At 31.3% G+C, this 15,389-nt stretch overlaps 3 protein-coding genes across 4 annotated transcripts; 2 read left to right on the forward strand and 1 right to left on the reverse strand.

Annotated features, from left to right (window-relative positions):
• Positions 1–650: 650 nt before the first annotated feature.
• Positions 651–4,798, forward strand: LOC140436359 (pre-rRNA 2'-O-ribose RNA methyltransferase FTSJ3). The gene is made up of 7 exons (XM_072525100.1): positions 651–1,576; positions 1,744–2,128; positions 2,313–2,552; positions 2,768–3,235; positions 3,700–3,893; positions 4,008–4,195; positions 4,432–4,798. Exons 1-7 carry the CDS (start codon positions 752–754, stop codon positions 4,694–4,696), a joined length of 2,565 nt encoding a protein of 854 aa, XP_072381201.1. The 5' UTR covers positions 651–751; the 3' UTR covers positions 4,697–4,798.
• Positions 4,799–6,121: 1,323 nt separating this feature from the next.
• On the reverse strand, positions 6,122–9,902 carry LOC140435455 (uncharacterized). Of its 2 annotated transcripts, XM_072524187.1 has the most exons (3): positions 9,159–9,902; positions 8,779–9,095; positions 6,122–6,771 (listed from the first exon to the last, which is right to left on the reverse strand). In XM_072524187.1, exons 1-2 carry the CDS (start codon positions 9,788–9,790, stop codon positions 8,780–8,782), a joined length of 948 nt encoding a protein of 315 aa, XP_072380288.1. In that variant the 5' UTR covers positions 9,791–9,902; the 3' UTR covers positions 6,122–6,771; position 8,779. The 2 variants fall into 2 exon arrangements, with proteins under 2 accessions (XP_072380288.1, XP_072380289.1); XM_072524188.1 differs by lacking the exon at positions 8,779–9,095.
• Positions 9,903–11,784: 1,882 nt separating this feature from the next.
• Positions 11,785–14,121, forward strand: BI-1 (Bax Inhibitor-1). Its single transcript, XM_072525101.1, has 3 exons — positions 11,785–12,061; positions 12,383–13,013; positions 13,892–14,121. Exons 1-3 carry the CDS (start codon positions 12,000–12,002, stop codon positions 13,925–13,927), a joined length of 729 nt encoding a protein of 242 aa, XP_072381202.1. The 5' UTR covers positions 11,785–11,999; the 3' UTR covers positions 13,928–14,121.
• The last annotated feature ends 1,268 nt before the right edge of the window (positions 14,122–15,389 follow it).

Genomic DNA, 15,389 nt, shown 5'->3' on the forward strand with positions numbered 1-15,389 from the left:
GTGCTACCGCTACCTAGGTTTAATCGGGCATCCTTTTTGGTGTTGAAACGTTCAATATGAATGGGAAAAGATTCTTGTTTCCTTATAGTGATGAACACACTCAGAATAATTTAATTGTTTGTCGTTAATTATTTAATTCTAAAAATATCTAATTATTCGATCCTATAAGCTTTTAATTAGTTTTAAAAACTGCCAGGATAAAAACTGATATTTCCAGGCTACAATTCGACATCACTAATCAGTACATCAGTGATGATAGCTATAAATAACTAGACTCCTTTATTTACAGCAAAATACAATTATTGTTATTGCGGCTGGTTATAAAATTAACTTTCAGATTCTGTTTATACCTTATCTTATACTTAATACATGAAGTTAGGCTCCGTAAGAAAATTTGTCTCTTTTAATTTGAAAGTTTCTTGTATAGTAGGTTGTCTATTTAGTAGAATCTTTAATAATAAATATACAACAGTAATTTTGTTTTAAGTTCTCAAAGGTTGTTTTAAAACATTTGTGTGTGTGTGTGTGTGCTGTTGGTTTCTTTTGATTAAAAAATTTGATTTATTACGTTATTTTTTGAAATTCCAAATACATAATATATGCCTGTATAATTATTTTATCTCCTGAATTTTAAAATTGACATTGACAAATTTTGCTTGACGCTTGACTTAACCTCAAATGTTACACGTGCAACGTTAAGTAAATATTAACAGAGTATTTTTTACATAGTAAATGAGAACCAAAACATAAAATGGGGCAAAAAAAGAAAGTAGGGAAACAGCGGAGAGATAAGTTTTATCATCTAGCTAAAGAAACAGGTTTCAGATCAAGAGCTGCGTTTAAATTGATTCAGTTGAATCGCAAGTTTGAGTTTTTACAAAAGTCTCGAGTATGTGTGGATTTATGTGCTGCTCCAGGAGGTTGGATGCAGGTGGCCAAACAAAACATGCCTGTATCCAGCGTAGTTGTCGGTGTAGACTTGTTTCCAATAAAACCCATTCCTGGTTGTATAAGTTTGGTTGAGGACATAACAACAGACAAATGTAAGACAGCTTTATCAAAGGAACTACAGACATGGAAAGCAGATGTTGTTCTTCACGATGGAGCTCCGAATGTAGGAAAAAATTGGTTACATGATGCTTACCAGCAAGCTTGCCTAACATTGAGTTCTTTAAAATTGGCTACACAACTCTTAAGGCGAGGTGGATGGTTTGTAACTAAAGTATTTAGATCAAAAGATTACAATGCTTTAATTTGGGTTTTAAAACAATTATTTAAAAAAGTCCATGCTACTAAACCTCAAGCTTCTCGTACAGAGTCGGCTGAAATTTTTGTGGTTTGCCAGAATTACATAGCTCCTGATAAAATCGATCCTAAATTTATGGATGCTAAATATGTGTTTTCTGAATTAGAACTTGAACCTAAGAATAAATTAAATGTTTTTCATCCTGAAAAACAAAAGAAAAGTAAAGCTGAAGGATATCCTGAAAATGATTATACTCTACACCATAAGTTGAAAGTTTCTGACTTTATTAAACATGAAAATGGAATTGATATACTACAAAATGCATCAGAAGTAAGATTATATTTTTGTTTACGTATATAACCCTTACAGTAGAATTATGTTAAATATATTTATCATTTAAGCTTAACCTACTGAAATCTGATTTGTATTTACATGTGAGCATTATAGTTAATGTTTAATTTGTTAATGGAATAATTATTATTATGTGATTATTTTAGATTATTTTTGATGACCCATCCATCCTAAACCATGAAAAAACAACAAATGAAATAAAAGAATGTGTCAAGGATATAAAGGTCTTGGGCAGAAAAGATCTACGGAATATTTTAGCCTGGTGGAAGATATTAAATGAAGAATTCAAGAAAAGTAGTTCGACAGAATCAAAAGAAAGTGTTCAGAGTGATGAGATTGAAAAGGAAGAATCAAAATCAGAAGATGAAGAAAATCTAGGGGATGTTGATGAACAAATTGCAAATTTACAAGAAGAAGAAATAAGGGACCAAAAACGCAAGAAGAAAAAGGTGTTAAAGGAAAGAAAGAAATTGAATGAGAGATTGAACCTTAAGATGATATTGAAGAATGATGACGGACCTACTATGGAAGGTAATATGCAATAACTTTCCCAACATTGTACAGAATAATTATTCCACACAAGTTCACATCAATATTTTGATTCATGTTTAGTATACATGGAAAATAGTAAATTTGCATGATTTTCATAAGTAAATATATATTTTGTTAGTCTGCCACTCTAAACTATATAATAAGTTGTTTATTTCTTGACTAGGTGATGATATGTTTGCCTTGAAAAAAGTAACTAGTGCTGTAAATAAAATCCTGGACCAGACTCCTGATATGGTCGTTAATTCAGATGATGAGTTTAGTGAAATAAAACCAATACCAAAATATAGGAAATATGAGAAAGGAGAGGGACATCTAGATAGCACAGGCACATATTATAAAGATTCTGATTCAGAACTGGAAATGGAGACTGACAATGAGGAAGATGAAATTAAGGAAGGATTAGGTAAGTAATATATATGTTGGAAAGATATTAGAAAATATGCATGGTAAAACAGTATTTTAGCTTTCTTTCACTTTTTAATATTCAAAAAAATCCAAAAGATATTTTTTTAAATATATAAACTATCAACTTTTCGAAATTTATTATCAAATGCATTATAATTTTTGGTTTTTACTTAAATGGTATTTTTTTTATAAATATTTTATATATTTTTTAAGGATTTGATGAAGAAGATAGTGATGAACAGTCTTCTAAAAAGAAATCCAAACAAAAAACAAAGCCGAAAGAAGAAGATGACCATCCATTGATTACAGATCTGGACTATCGAGACAAAGACAAGAAAAAAGCACATAAAGCAGAACTGTGGTTCGAAAGAGATATTTTTAAGAACCTAATTGATGAAAAAGATGAAGATGCTGATCTAGACAAATTGGTAGAAAACTTCAAGAAGAAAGGGGCAAAAATTTATGGTGAAGAAGATACCCATTCAAAAGTAGACAATATGGTCAAAGCTGGAAAGAAAAAATCAAAGAAAGAGATTACAGATAGTGCTTATAGTTCTGATCAAAATGATACAGATACTGATACTGACACAGATTCTGACTATGATGTAGAGAAGGAAGTAGGTGTCCCTGTGAATAATTCTAAGAAGGATGGATTTGAAATTGTAAAAAGTGTAAGTACAGGTAAGAAATGTAATGTTTTATTAGTCATAAGTTAATAAGTTATTTACATGGCATGCCAAAGCTTAAAAAATATTTTGAATATTTTGTTTAGAAATTACTTAAATAAACTCATTATTGATGGATAACTTCTTTTTAATAGAATCGACATGCTCTGTCTGTACTATCACGAGTTGCATTCAAGAGGTCCTCTTCTTATATTTTCTTTTTCTTTAAGGAAATTGAGTCTTAAAATATAGTACATAAGTTCTTTTATGTGTGAGGAAGAGCTTTATTGAATTTGTGTTAAATATCTTTATTCTATTGCTTAAAAGCTGTCTCTTTTGCTTGGAAGAGCACAGTCCTAGTAAATAAGTTATAATTTTATTGAAAAGTGCATGTTAAATGAGTTTTTAATCTTTGTAACTGCCATAATATGAGCATATATTTTTACTACTCTTCAACTAATCAGTTGATTTAACTTGTAGGTAAGAAAGGAAAGAAACACAAACTAAATTCAGAGGAACTCGCCATGGGTACTATGATGGTAAACAGCAAAAAGACCAAAAGGGATTTAGTTGATGCTGCTTGGAATCGCTATGCATTTAACGATGAAGGATTGCCAGATTGGTTTAAACAAGACGAAGAGAAACACATGAAAAGGGAAGTGCCTGTTCCTAAAGTAAGTCAATGAAAGTTACTGTCCCCCATTTATGTTATCTGTGATTTATTTTTATCTTTTACTCGAGAAAATAACAGAATTTTGTATTATATATAAGAAGTTTGTTTTTTTTAGGAATTAGTTGATGAATATAACAAGAAATTGGAAGAAATAAATGTGCGACCGATAAAGAAGGTCATTGAAGCCAAAGCTAGAAAGAAGAGGCGTGCGATGAAGAAATTAGAAAGAGCTAAGAAGAAAGTTGAATCTCTCCTCGATAATGCAGATATATCAGAAAGGGAGAAGGCTAGACAGGTTCAACAGTAAGTGTTTAAATAATTCTTTTGACATCAATTCATGGAAATTTTCTGTGACACTATTCTGTTGTAGAATGAATGAGAGTTGTAGAATATTAGTTTTCACACAACTATTTTTTCCCTACCAATTTTTAACTTAACCCAACCTATAATTTAATATAACACTTCAAAATCTTTTATTATTTAAATTCATGATCAAATATTTATACTAATATATACAATAATTCATAATAATTTTTTAGATTATACAAGAAAGCCAGGCAAGAACCCAAGAAAGAAGTTACATATGTGGTAGCTAAGAAGCACATGACTGGCAAGCGAGTAGCCAGGCCAAAGGGAGTGAAAGGACACTATAAAGTTGTAGATCCTAGATTGAAAAAAGATGTAAGGGCGCAAAAGAGGAAAATGAAAACTATGGGTAGAGGTAAAAAAGGGAAAGGTGGAAGTAAAGGAGCCTCGAAAGGAAATAAGGGAAAGCAAAAAGCGCAGAATGTTCATACTAAATGATTAAGTTAATGAATTAATGTATTTTTAACTTGTGATAAATGAAATGAAGTTGTTTTTAACTTTGTTAATAAAATAATGTGAAGTTATTTTGTTTTTATGTTACTCGAAATGCTTTTTGTTTTTATGTTTTTGACTTCGAAGAATATGGTCCTAATAGGAACTCTGAGCTGTATTAAGATACTGTAAAACGCTTATGTATTTGGAACAATAATAAACATTCTAGAAAGTTCACAAAGAATGACATTATATAAGAAAATTGGTGCTGTAAAACATTTCATTCTGATTCTATATATTTATTTATTATCGCTATTAGTTAAAATAATGCTGGAAGCTTTCTTTTGTCAGTTTCTACAAACTCAAGTATTATTCCTTTTACCTGTTGGAAACCGATATGTCACATGGTGCTACATCTGTCATCGAATAAGCTGGATGGTCCAACTTTGGAATGCTATACTTCACAAGAAACGAGCAAGATACTGTAAAACTCTTTAATTGTCAGGATAAATAATAAATATCCTGGAAAGCTAACAAGTAACGAGATTACTAGGTGTGCTATTAAATGACGAGACTGAGGCTACAAAACATTTTATTTTGATTCTGTAGGTATTTATTCATAAAACCTTCAATATATACTATTCTTTTGAATTTTGCAGTGTTCAAAATAGTGATGGAAGTATTCTTCTGTCAGCTGCTTCAGGACGCGGGTCATTTCCTCTCTCACAGCTTTCGTTTAATGCCGAATTCACTTAAAGAAATAGAAGTTGCACAGCACTAAATCCGGCGAATAAGGTGGATGGTCAAACAGTGAAATGCTGTACTTCGCTAGAAACGAGCGACATTAAGATACTACAAAACTTTAATTTATGTGCCAGTATCAGGATTAAACGTCCTGGAAAGCTCGAAAGTTATAAGATTACTAGCTGCGGTTTTAAAAAATGAAACTGAGGCTGTAAAACATTTTATTTTGATTCCATACATATGTATCTATTATCATCTTCAACATACACCCCTCATCTATCACTAAAACGCTTTGTGCCAATTTTCTGGGGTTCAAAATAGTGGTGAAAGTCTTTTTCTGCCAGCTGCTTCAGGAAAAAATGCGCTTGTTATATTTTACAAGATTTATATTTAAAAATCAATACAACTTCATTCAATATCAATTCCGGAAAATGCCAAATCTGTAAATTCTTAGATTATTTTCATCATTTCCACACTAATAAAAATCATCAACTCTTTTATTACAAATAATAAAGAGACTGAAACTAACTTAGATACATTTTCTTCCTAGTACTGTTTGTCTTTATACATATTCCAGCAGTATAATCTCCATGTATCTGCTTATCTTCTCTGTTTGTTCTCAATGTTTCTGTCTTTGTTCTCAAAGTTGGCCTGATAAAAAAAGGAAAGTTGAAATAAAGGAATCAGTCATAAACAATATTTATTATTCTATAGTACAATTAGAAATATAATAAATGTACATCTCTTTCCATGGCCCACCCAGGAGGCAATAAGTCAATATTCTAGTACAGAACATAGACTTATTGGAGATGTTTTGGACCTCGTTAAGGTTCCCCACCATATACCTTAATATACAAAGATATCAGGCAGGCCTACACAATAATTTGTATTTATCTGAGTCTTCAAAAATACTTCAAATTCAACAAGTTACGATATCTAATGTATTTTTATATATTATTAACAATTAATTATTATATTCTTCTGTAAGCATCTGGCAGCTGCTAAATCTGGGTTGGCTGTTGGTCGCATATTAACAATATTATCAGCAGCATACATGCCATAATCTGGCTCTATAGTGAAGTTCATCTGGTATTGGTATCTTGTTATCTACACACATATTATGTAATATTTAAAAAAAGGATTTAAAATTTTTCCACTGAGTGTAGGATGGTAGTACATAGTCCTGTATCTTAAAAGGCACCTAAATAGATTTTTCAGCACCCCATTACATCGTTCAAACAAAAATTGGATAGACCACAACCTGTCATTGAACGGTTGCTCTCCTGAACTAACTGCATTTGGCAAAGGTGTCAAAAGCCATGGATGTGTGGGATATCCTAAAAACAAAGTATACTAAGAACCTGCAGATTATCACTAATACAGTTCATTCATAATACAAATTCACAACTGTCAACAATCGCACATGACAGCCAAACAGGGTCAAAAATATTTACTTCTTGAAACTAAGAATGTAAGAATTTCTTGAAGTTTAACTGAGTAAAATTTAATGTTCCATTGAAGAAAAATGTGCTAAAATAAAATATTCATTAACTAATATATACATGACAAAGTATTTTGTGTACATGTACTGCTTTCTTCGCCTGGATTTATTATTATTGGTTCGACATGGATCTCTATTATGTCCTCCAACTTCCACATTTTAGACTCGACTTGTTGTTCAACGTGTTGAACACATTTATGACATGTAGTTGAAATAGCCTTGTTAATAGCCAACGTCCGAAACGGATAGGCCAAAGGAAGAAGAAGAAGAAGTTGAAATAGTCCCTTATGTTGCTTAACAATTGCTAACAGTTGCACTTTTAACATTGAGTCCTCAAAACCCACATTTTTTTATTTTCTTTGACTGATGCCAGCCCTCTATCAACCTTTCTAAAAGCAGTAATTAAATTCTTTTTCTGGATTGATAAGGCATGTTGTTCAATACGATGATGGAGTTTTCTTCTAATCAGGGCAGTATATCTGTGAACCAGTTTTCAAAAAATTTCCTTTCCATCTCTTCATGGTAGTCCCAACTTTTTTTTTATCTGAACATCCACAGCACTTCTGGAATAAACCCATCTTCACATTTAAATCAGATTGAGCAGTTTGGACCTGTAAAATGACAATCTTTCTTGCTCAAGCGATAAATTATATTTAATATGAGTAGTCTCTTATCGAGTGAGAAGGGAAATATCATCGAAACACATGCATGTTAGGCTGGATAATTTGTTTATGTTAGGAATTTGCAATATGAATAGAGTTTAGTATGTCATTCCAGTATTATCAGTGTCAGAAATAATAATTCTCTATTGAATCATACTTCTTTAATAGTTTTTACAGTTCATATGCACAATGACACTACAAAGTAATTTGATTTTTTTATTTTATATGTTGACGATCTATATTAATGACCACCTGTAAAGGGTCATAAATTAGGTACACTCGCGATCATAAAATCCGGGTCACCTTGAAAATCACCGTTATTTCATTTTTAACAAGCTTTATCGTAAATAATAATAACACAAATACAAACTAATGCATGTTTCTGAGAATTGTTGTCGCCTTAGTGGTTTCCTTTGTAACAAAGAATTCCAATAATGCCGATTTCGCGGAAAACTATACACTACCCAAAATTAACGGTACCTGTAACTGCCGCTTGTTTTAAATGTCTCATTTGTGCTTCGACTTTCTGTTCAAACGCAACAAACAACCCCGACCTAGCTGGCCGAGGTTACCCCGGCCAGCTAGGTCTCTGGACCTGAATCCCATTGAACATCTCTAGGACGATTTGAAAAAACGTATTCAAACCCATACACCACCTCCTAACAACGCACAGGAGCTTAAGGATCTGTTAGTGAGAGAGTGGAATAACATACCACATGTAATCCAGAGAAAAATTGAGAGTATGCCCCGTCGTCTGCAAGAGGTTATTAGAGCAAGGGGAGGCAATACACGATATTAGTCATTGAAATTCCACTGTTTTACCACGTTCTGTATTTTTCATTAGATATTATTATGTACTTATAGTAAAGTTTTCAGCAAAATATAGAGATTAGAAACCACTTTTTCTGTTATATGAAAATGCTCATCAGATTGCAATAATTTATATATCCTATTCTCGTGAATTGTAGCAAATAATTTCTTATCACTGGTAAATGGAACAGCAAGCAGTTTTTAAACACACATCAATATATACCTGTAAGTTCTGACGAAACCATTTACGCTTTATATATTGTCAATTATGGATTTAACTAGACAAAAGTTAACACTGTCTACAGACTGCTATAGCGGTTAGAGGGTTAATTAAAGAAATAAACTTAATTGCAAAAATAAACTAAACTGACCTTACACTACATATTGCTCTGCTATGCAAATTAAAAATTCTATGAATGGATTACACTTTTTGTTAAGTTCCCTCCACAGAAACTCATTAAGATACATATCAAATTTAGAAGTTTGTTTTCCTGCAGTCTGGAGCTTCTTTTTTGCACGCATCCAGACACTTCGAATGCTCTGTGTATGAACACTGGCATCATTCGGATCAAGAAAGTTTCCCTGATGAATGAGAACCCTGTGTTCATACACCCCACCTCCCAGGTGACTGATATTAGCATACCCTCTCCAGCTATCAGAAATAATTATTGATCCTGGTAAAATCATTCTAAAAAGGAAATTACTTTATTGCCTAATATCCCCCCATATTGTATTTGCAAAATTAACATACCTAGATACGATAGGCAACAGTGTTTCTTCACTTCTTCCAACCACTGGTGTTACAAATAACCTCCCACTGTTCCTTTCTACACCTCCAAAAATCCATTGTTCGTCATCAGCACCTCGATGGTACTTCCTGTGTAAGTCTATCTCCACAGTGGTGGGTTCACCGTTCTCATCAAACCCTCCGATTTCCACAGGATGCTGCTGTAAATGTTTGGTGCAAATTTCTCTACAAAAATTGAACCATTCGACAATAGTTCCATCACTGAGAGAGGATTCTATCTGGATTTGTTTTAGTGAGAAGTCATGGGAGTATCCATAAATGATGATGAGTATCTGCGACATCGACTTCTTAGTTCGCACGAAGATTGATCCTTCGCGTACGGAACTGGAGTGACCACATTTTTTACAATGCCAAAAATGCTCATCGATGCGGTTACTACGTTTTATTAAGTTCTTGTTTATATGGCACAGGTCGCACAAAACACCATTTTTTATTAAATGGCGTGAGGCACACCACGCTAAAGATTCAAAACCATTTTTCAATCCTAGTTTCAATAAATTTATCTTTTCTTCACGCATTTGTGCAGCAGTCATGAGCATTTCAGGTTTTACAATAAATGTTATAGATGTAGCCATTGTTATAAAAAATTAAATTGTAGAATCAAATCAACAAGCTAAAGCTAAATATATGTGTAAAATCAAACCATAATCAAACAAACTAAAAGACCCTGCAAATCCACAAAGTAACTTCACTAATATGAGGTTAGGACAAGAGGCGGGAGTGTGTTTTAATGTAAACTGTAAACATGCTTCTTCTTCTTATCTATTGGCTTGCATACAAGTGCATTTGCCAGCGCTTTTGGGTCTGTAAACATGAGGGTTATGATTTTATGGCCACATCTATCCGCTGATGTAAAAAGAGGAATTGTCAAAAAAATTCTAGTAATTAACAATTAATTGCAATTAATATGGGAAGAAACAAATAACTAATTGTTTGTGTTTCATAACATTAAAATAACAAAAGTGCCGATGAAGTTAGCTAGAACTACAAATGATCCGTCAAATTTGTGTTTGCGGTATTGCCATGTCCTTATTATGTATATGTTTTATGCCTCAAATATGCTTTGAAACAGTACATTTTTATTATATTATTTTATAAAATCGGGTATTTTTTAAAATATTTTAAATTTATATAAAACACGAACGAATGAATATTTGTTTCTTTTGATATTAGTTGCAGTTAGTTATTAGAAAAAAAATTTATAATTGTCCTTTTAGTAGATTAGCAAATAAACTTGGCAATACTGACAAAACTTTGAAAACACTAGTTGCCAGATTTCAACAGATGTTCAGCAGATTTCAATTTTATGACTATTTTCTTATAATTTTGGGATGAAATGGTACCTGAATAAAAAATTAAAGTTATTTTAAATTATAATAAATTAAATTTAAATTAATTAAACTTCTTTTAAAAACTTAAAAAGAATGTTTAGTAACATTAATTAATATTATATCTCATGCTCTTTCGTGATTTATTTCTGATATGGCAACACTGCCAAATATAAATCTGTCCCTCATTTGTAGCTAACTTCATCGGCACTTTCTCTATACTTTTGCCCATTAAATTATTGCAAAATCCATAAAATAATATAATAAAAATGTACTTTTTAAAATTTAAAAGCTTTCTCTATTTATATTTTAAACACACAACACATGCATAAGGACATGGCAACACTACATTATTGGTGTATAATAATGCAAAATTCAGCCCGTTAAAATTTGTTATGCAACCAACAACACATTACCGCGATGTTAGGGCACAGATTATTCTGCGATATTAGGGTGATGATAAAATATAAAAAAATATTTACATGTTCAACATAACAAAATTCGTATAGAGTGTAAAGGGGTAGGTCTTATATTTTCAAAAAATCGATTAATTTTTTTATTCCATATGTATAGTATAAGAGTATTCACACCCAATTTGAATTAAAATCGAGCAATATATATTATACGATTTTTCTGAGAACGAATTGACCGATTTTGCTGAAATTGTACACAGTTTATCTTTATATAAATTATAGTATTGTTTCGTAATTGAACGAAGGGATTGAAAAACAAATGAACTTCAAAGTTTTTAAATAAGTTTAAACCATAGATAAATAATTTAATATGTTTAAACATTCTGGTTACATCTGCAGTGGACAATGGAATAGACACTGATAGAACTGCAATATAGAAAGTAAGACCCAAAATATTTCATAATTAAGAGAAAGTTTTGGAAATATGTAAATCAAGAAGTGCAAATCATTTTTGTCATTTCTTTATAAATACTTTATTGTAGGCAACCATTATTCCACCTGTTCGTATTTCTGATTATATAACTTACTTATTCCTGAAGGTCATTCTCATATATTATGTAGATTTAAAAGGATTTCTGATTGCAATTTAAGTTTATATTTAATGATTTCATAATTTAAAATTATTTGTAAAATTATTAAATATATTTAATATTCAATTCCATAGAAAATTTGACATTTTGTAGGAAAAATACCCAATTAGAAGCTCAAGAGAAACACCTGTTATCACGTGACATTTATTAACCAATAGCGAAAGACAACGACGGGCAAACTAGAGAAATCTAGAAATTTATTGTTGAATGACGTGTTCATATATCTTTGGTTGTTTATCTAGCATTATTAACTTTGATCAATTCGCAGTTATAATTTCAAGTAGAAGGTGAAACATTGTATTAATAGTGAAGTGAAGTAAAATAAATTAGAATAATAGCATTGTGAATCGTTGAAACAGTTGAAAATCGAACAAGTGATATATCATTTTCATTATGGCGACAGAATATGTCCGTTTCAGTCCAAACGCATTTCTAAATTCGTTTAATGCAAAACTGTAAGTACTGAATTTGTAAATTATGGTGATATTCAAGAGCTTATTTTGTATGTATTTACAATTTTAAAGCAACTATAAGATTAACCTAGCCAAAGAAATTTATTAAATGTGGCCAGAATCGCTATGCCATTTTAGACAAATTTAATAGTTATTTTTAGATTCATATCAAATATTGTAAATCACTTTAACTATTGACTGATTAAAGATTGACAACAAAAACAGTATTTGCCTGGAGAAAGTGGCTATGAATATAAATAGAATTTGCAGTTGATGAACACCAAAGACTTTTGATTTTGATTATGTCTATTTTATATTTTTTAGAGAACAACCAGTCAGACAACATCTTAAAAATGTATATGCATGTTTGGCCATGTCCACAATGTCTGCTGCCCTGGGTGCAGCAGTCCATCTCTTCACCAACATCATGCAGGCAGGATTTCTATCAGCGATAGGAGCTTTGGTATTCTTCTTCCTTTTAATCAACACACCTGATGACAATGGAAAATCAATGACAACACGAGTAGGATACCTCCTTGGGTTCACTTTTCTCACAGGAGTTGGCCTAGGACCACTTCTAGAACATGTTATCTTGGTAGATCCCAGTATTATCATAACAGCTTTTGTAGCTACCTCAACAGTATTTGTATCCTTCTCAGCTGCATCAATGTTGTCTGAGAGAGGAAAGTGGTTATATTTGGGAGGTACATTGATGACTATGTTGACTACATTGATGGTTCTTTCACTCGCAAATATCTTCTTTGGAGCCATGTGGATCTATCAGACCCAGCTGTATTTGGGATTGTTGGCAATGTGTGGATTTGTGCTTTATGATACCCAAATGATCATAGAGAAACGTAGATTGGGAAGTAGAGATTTTGTAGCTCATTCATTGGATTTGTTTGTTGATTTCATTGGAATCTTCAGAAGACTGCTGATAATCTTAACACAAAGGGTAAGTAGATATAGATATCTTATTTTCAATATAGTCCAAATTCATTACAGAATAAGAAAGTAATATTTTAATTCATTTTGAGACTACACATTAGATATGAATGAGTTACTTCCACTATGGAAGTCACACATTGTTAATTTGATATAAAACTTTTTAGACCTTCTTTGTTAAAAATTTAGTGATATACATTTTTTATCTGCTACATTTTCAAATACTAGTAACACAGGGTTGCTGGCTACTAAACAATCTCATTCATTGTATATAAATTAGTATCTGACATTGTATACTGTGCCAGAATGGAATTTGAACACACTTAAATATGTATTACCATCCCAGGTCAACAAGAATAATAAAAAAAATCACAACATAAACATAAATCATTTCATATTCATGATATGTAATGTAGAATGTATTAAAAATGTGCCAACTAATGTTTATAACATATAAAAGAAAAATATCTACAAAGATTACTTTAAGAACTTGTTTTTAGTATGATGAATATTAAGACTAAAGCATTTTACTATCTGTAAAGTGTGTTTATAAAGAATTAAATATAATAAATAAATAAATTTCTATAGATAACATTTAAAAAATATATGACTGATAAAATATTTCAAAACATATATTGTAATTAATTTTTTATTTAAACAATGGTTATATTTATTTGATAAAGTAAAACATTTAACATTTTAATAATCTAGGAATGTGACATGAAACAATGAAACACCTGGAGTAATATGTAGCAACCTCATAAATATATTTAATATAACTTACTTTGCATTTTTCATGATTGAATATCAAATATGTGCACACATATACAAAAAGTTTGTTATAATACTGGTTTTAATGTTATTCACAGTTTGCTTTTTTTGTTTCAGGAACAGGAGTCACGTAATAAAAAACGTAGAGACTGAACAGAATGAGGAAGAAGGTTGCAAGTGAGCGAATGTGATGAAGGGATAGATTACATTGTGATCATATAATATCTGTCAATAAATAATCATCACTAGAACTCCAATAAATGTTGTTTATTATGTGTGTATATTTTTTATTAATCCTTATATTGTAAGTGATGTATTTATTTAAATAAAGTTTGGGTTTTGTAATATTTGTGTTATTTTTATTTAGAACTAGGTGAACTGCAATAAGTTATCAAAGAGATACATCTCTTAGAAAACATAAAAATACAATGAAAGATAATACACTACTGATATTAAGGATAAAAGGCTGTAAGGGAAGTAAATAGTTTACTTGAAAATAAGTAGATCAATAAAAAATAAGACTCTAGGACTTTTTTCAAGAAAAAAGAAATTATCAGATGGAGGAAATTCAATTCAATAGGGTGTCAGCTATACCTTGACTTTTCTTTCTAAAAAAAGCTTAAAATAAGAAGAGGAAGGAGACTGCCCCTTCTTGTTCTATTGCTAGAAATTCAGTAGGGTTTTTCAACCCTTTTTGGGTCTTGGTCTGTTCCTGGATTCTTCTCCATTCTGATCTGTTTTGTTCTTTTTTCTCCAGCTTTTTATTTTTAAGGTTATATCATTTTCTATCTGTTCTAAGTATCTCAGCTTCGGTCTTCCTCTTGTTCTTTTTCCTACTTGGACGACTTATATTTTAGGTTACTAAAACTGGGAAGAAACTACCATAGTATGGCGTATGTGTAAAATGTGTACCGAATAAAAACCAGCTTAGTCTAAAAGTCCAGGGGAAAAACCAGCTATGTCATGTAAACAAACTGGCTGATGCAGTATTCATTTTTAAGAAATGTGCCAGTATTATTGTAATCGCAAAAGTGTAAGTTCTTGTTTGTTTTGTAATTAATAATAAACGATTATGGTTAATAGTGATTCGGACAGGTCCGTAGAGGCCAAAATTATGTCTTAAAAAGAGGAAGACTACCGGCCGGATGTCGGAGGTCTCTAAAAACGTTAAAGTTATCGACTTATGAAAGCATCTAAATGCTAAAGGATCATATGAAACGCACAGAACAATTTTTAATAAGGAATTTAATATTGGTTTTGGATACCCCAGAAATGACATGCGCAACATGTGATGAATTTCAAATTAAGCATAAAAGTTTGACTGATACTGATGAACTTAGGCAATTAACTGTTATGAACGATTTGCATAAAAGAAAGGCTGAAGCGTTCTATTCAAAGAAAAGACAAGCCTAAAAATCTGCAACAAAAAGGAAGCCATCTGCATTGATTTTTCAAAAAATGTTTCAATTACGAAAATTGCCACTAATGATGTGTACTGTAAACGCCAATTGTCTATGTATGCCTTTTATATACATGTCCTCTCTTCTGGTCAGTCTATTTTTTATACCTATCATGAAGGAATGGCTAAAAAAGGATCAAACTAAGTTGCATCTTT

This window comes from Diabrotica undecimpunctata, chromosome 3 (genome assembly GCF_040954645.1).
Source record: "Diabrotica undecimpunctata isolate CICGRU chromosome 3, icDiaUnde3, whole genome shotgun sequence".
Lineage (NCBI taxonomy): Eukaryota > Metazoa > Arthropoda > Insecta > Coleoptera > Chrysomelidae > Diabrotica > Diabrotica undecimpunctata.

What these genes read in the sequence shown, in the direction of transcription:
- LOC140436359 (XM_072525100.1), top strand. Translation starts at nt 752, where the DNA reads ATGGGGCAAAAAAAGAAAGTAGGGAAACAGCGGAGAGATAAGTTTTAT. An exon ending in TACTACAAAATGCATCAGAA is followed by an intron (nt 1,577 to 1,743) that starts GTAAGATTATAT and finishes TGATTATTTTAG; the next exon opens with ATTATTTTTGATGACCCATC. An exon ending in TGACGGACCTACTATGGAAG is followed by an intron (nt 2,129 to 2,312) that starts GTAATATGCAAT and finishes TTTCTTGACTAG; the next exon opens with GTGATGATATGTTTGCCTTG.
- LOC140435455 (XM_072524187.1), bottom strand. Translation starts at nt 9,790, where the DNA reads ATGGCTACATCTATAACATTTATTGTAAAACCTGAAATGCTCATGACT. An exon ending in CTGTTGCCTATCGTATCTAG is followed by an intron (nt 9,096 to 9,158) that starts GTATGTTAATTT and finishes TTTCCTTTTTAG; the next exon opens with AATGATTTTACCAGGATCAA.
- BI-1 (XM_072525101.1), top strand. Translation starts at nt 12,000, where the DNA reads ATGGCGACAGAATATGTCCGTTTCAGTCCAAACGCATTTCTAAATTCG. An exon ending in AATTCGTTTAATGCAAAACT is followed by an intron (nt 12,062 to 12,382) that starts GTAAGTACTGAA and finishes TATATTTTTTAG; the next exon opens with AGAACAACCAGTCAGACAAC. An exon ending in TGATAATCTTAACACAAAGG is followed by an intron (nt 13,014 to 13,891) that starts GTAAGTAGATAT and finishes TTTTTGTTTCAG; the next exon opens with GAACAGGAGTCACGTAATAA.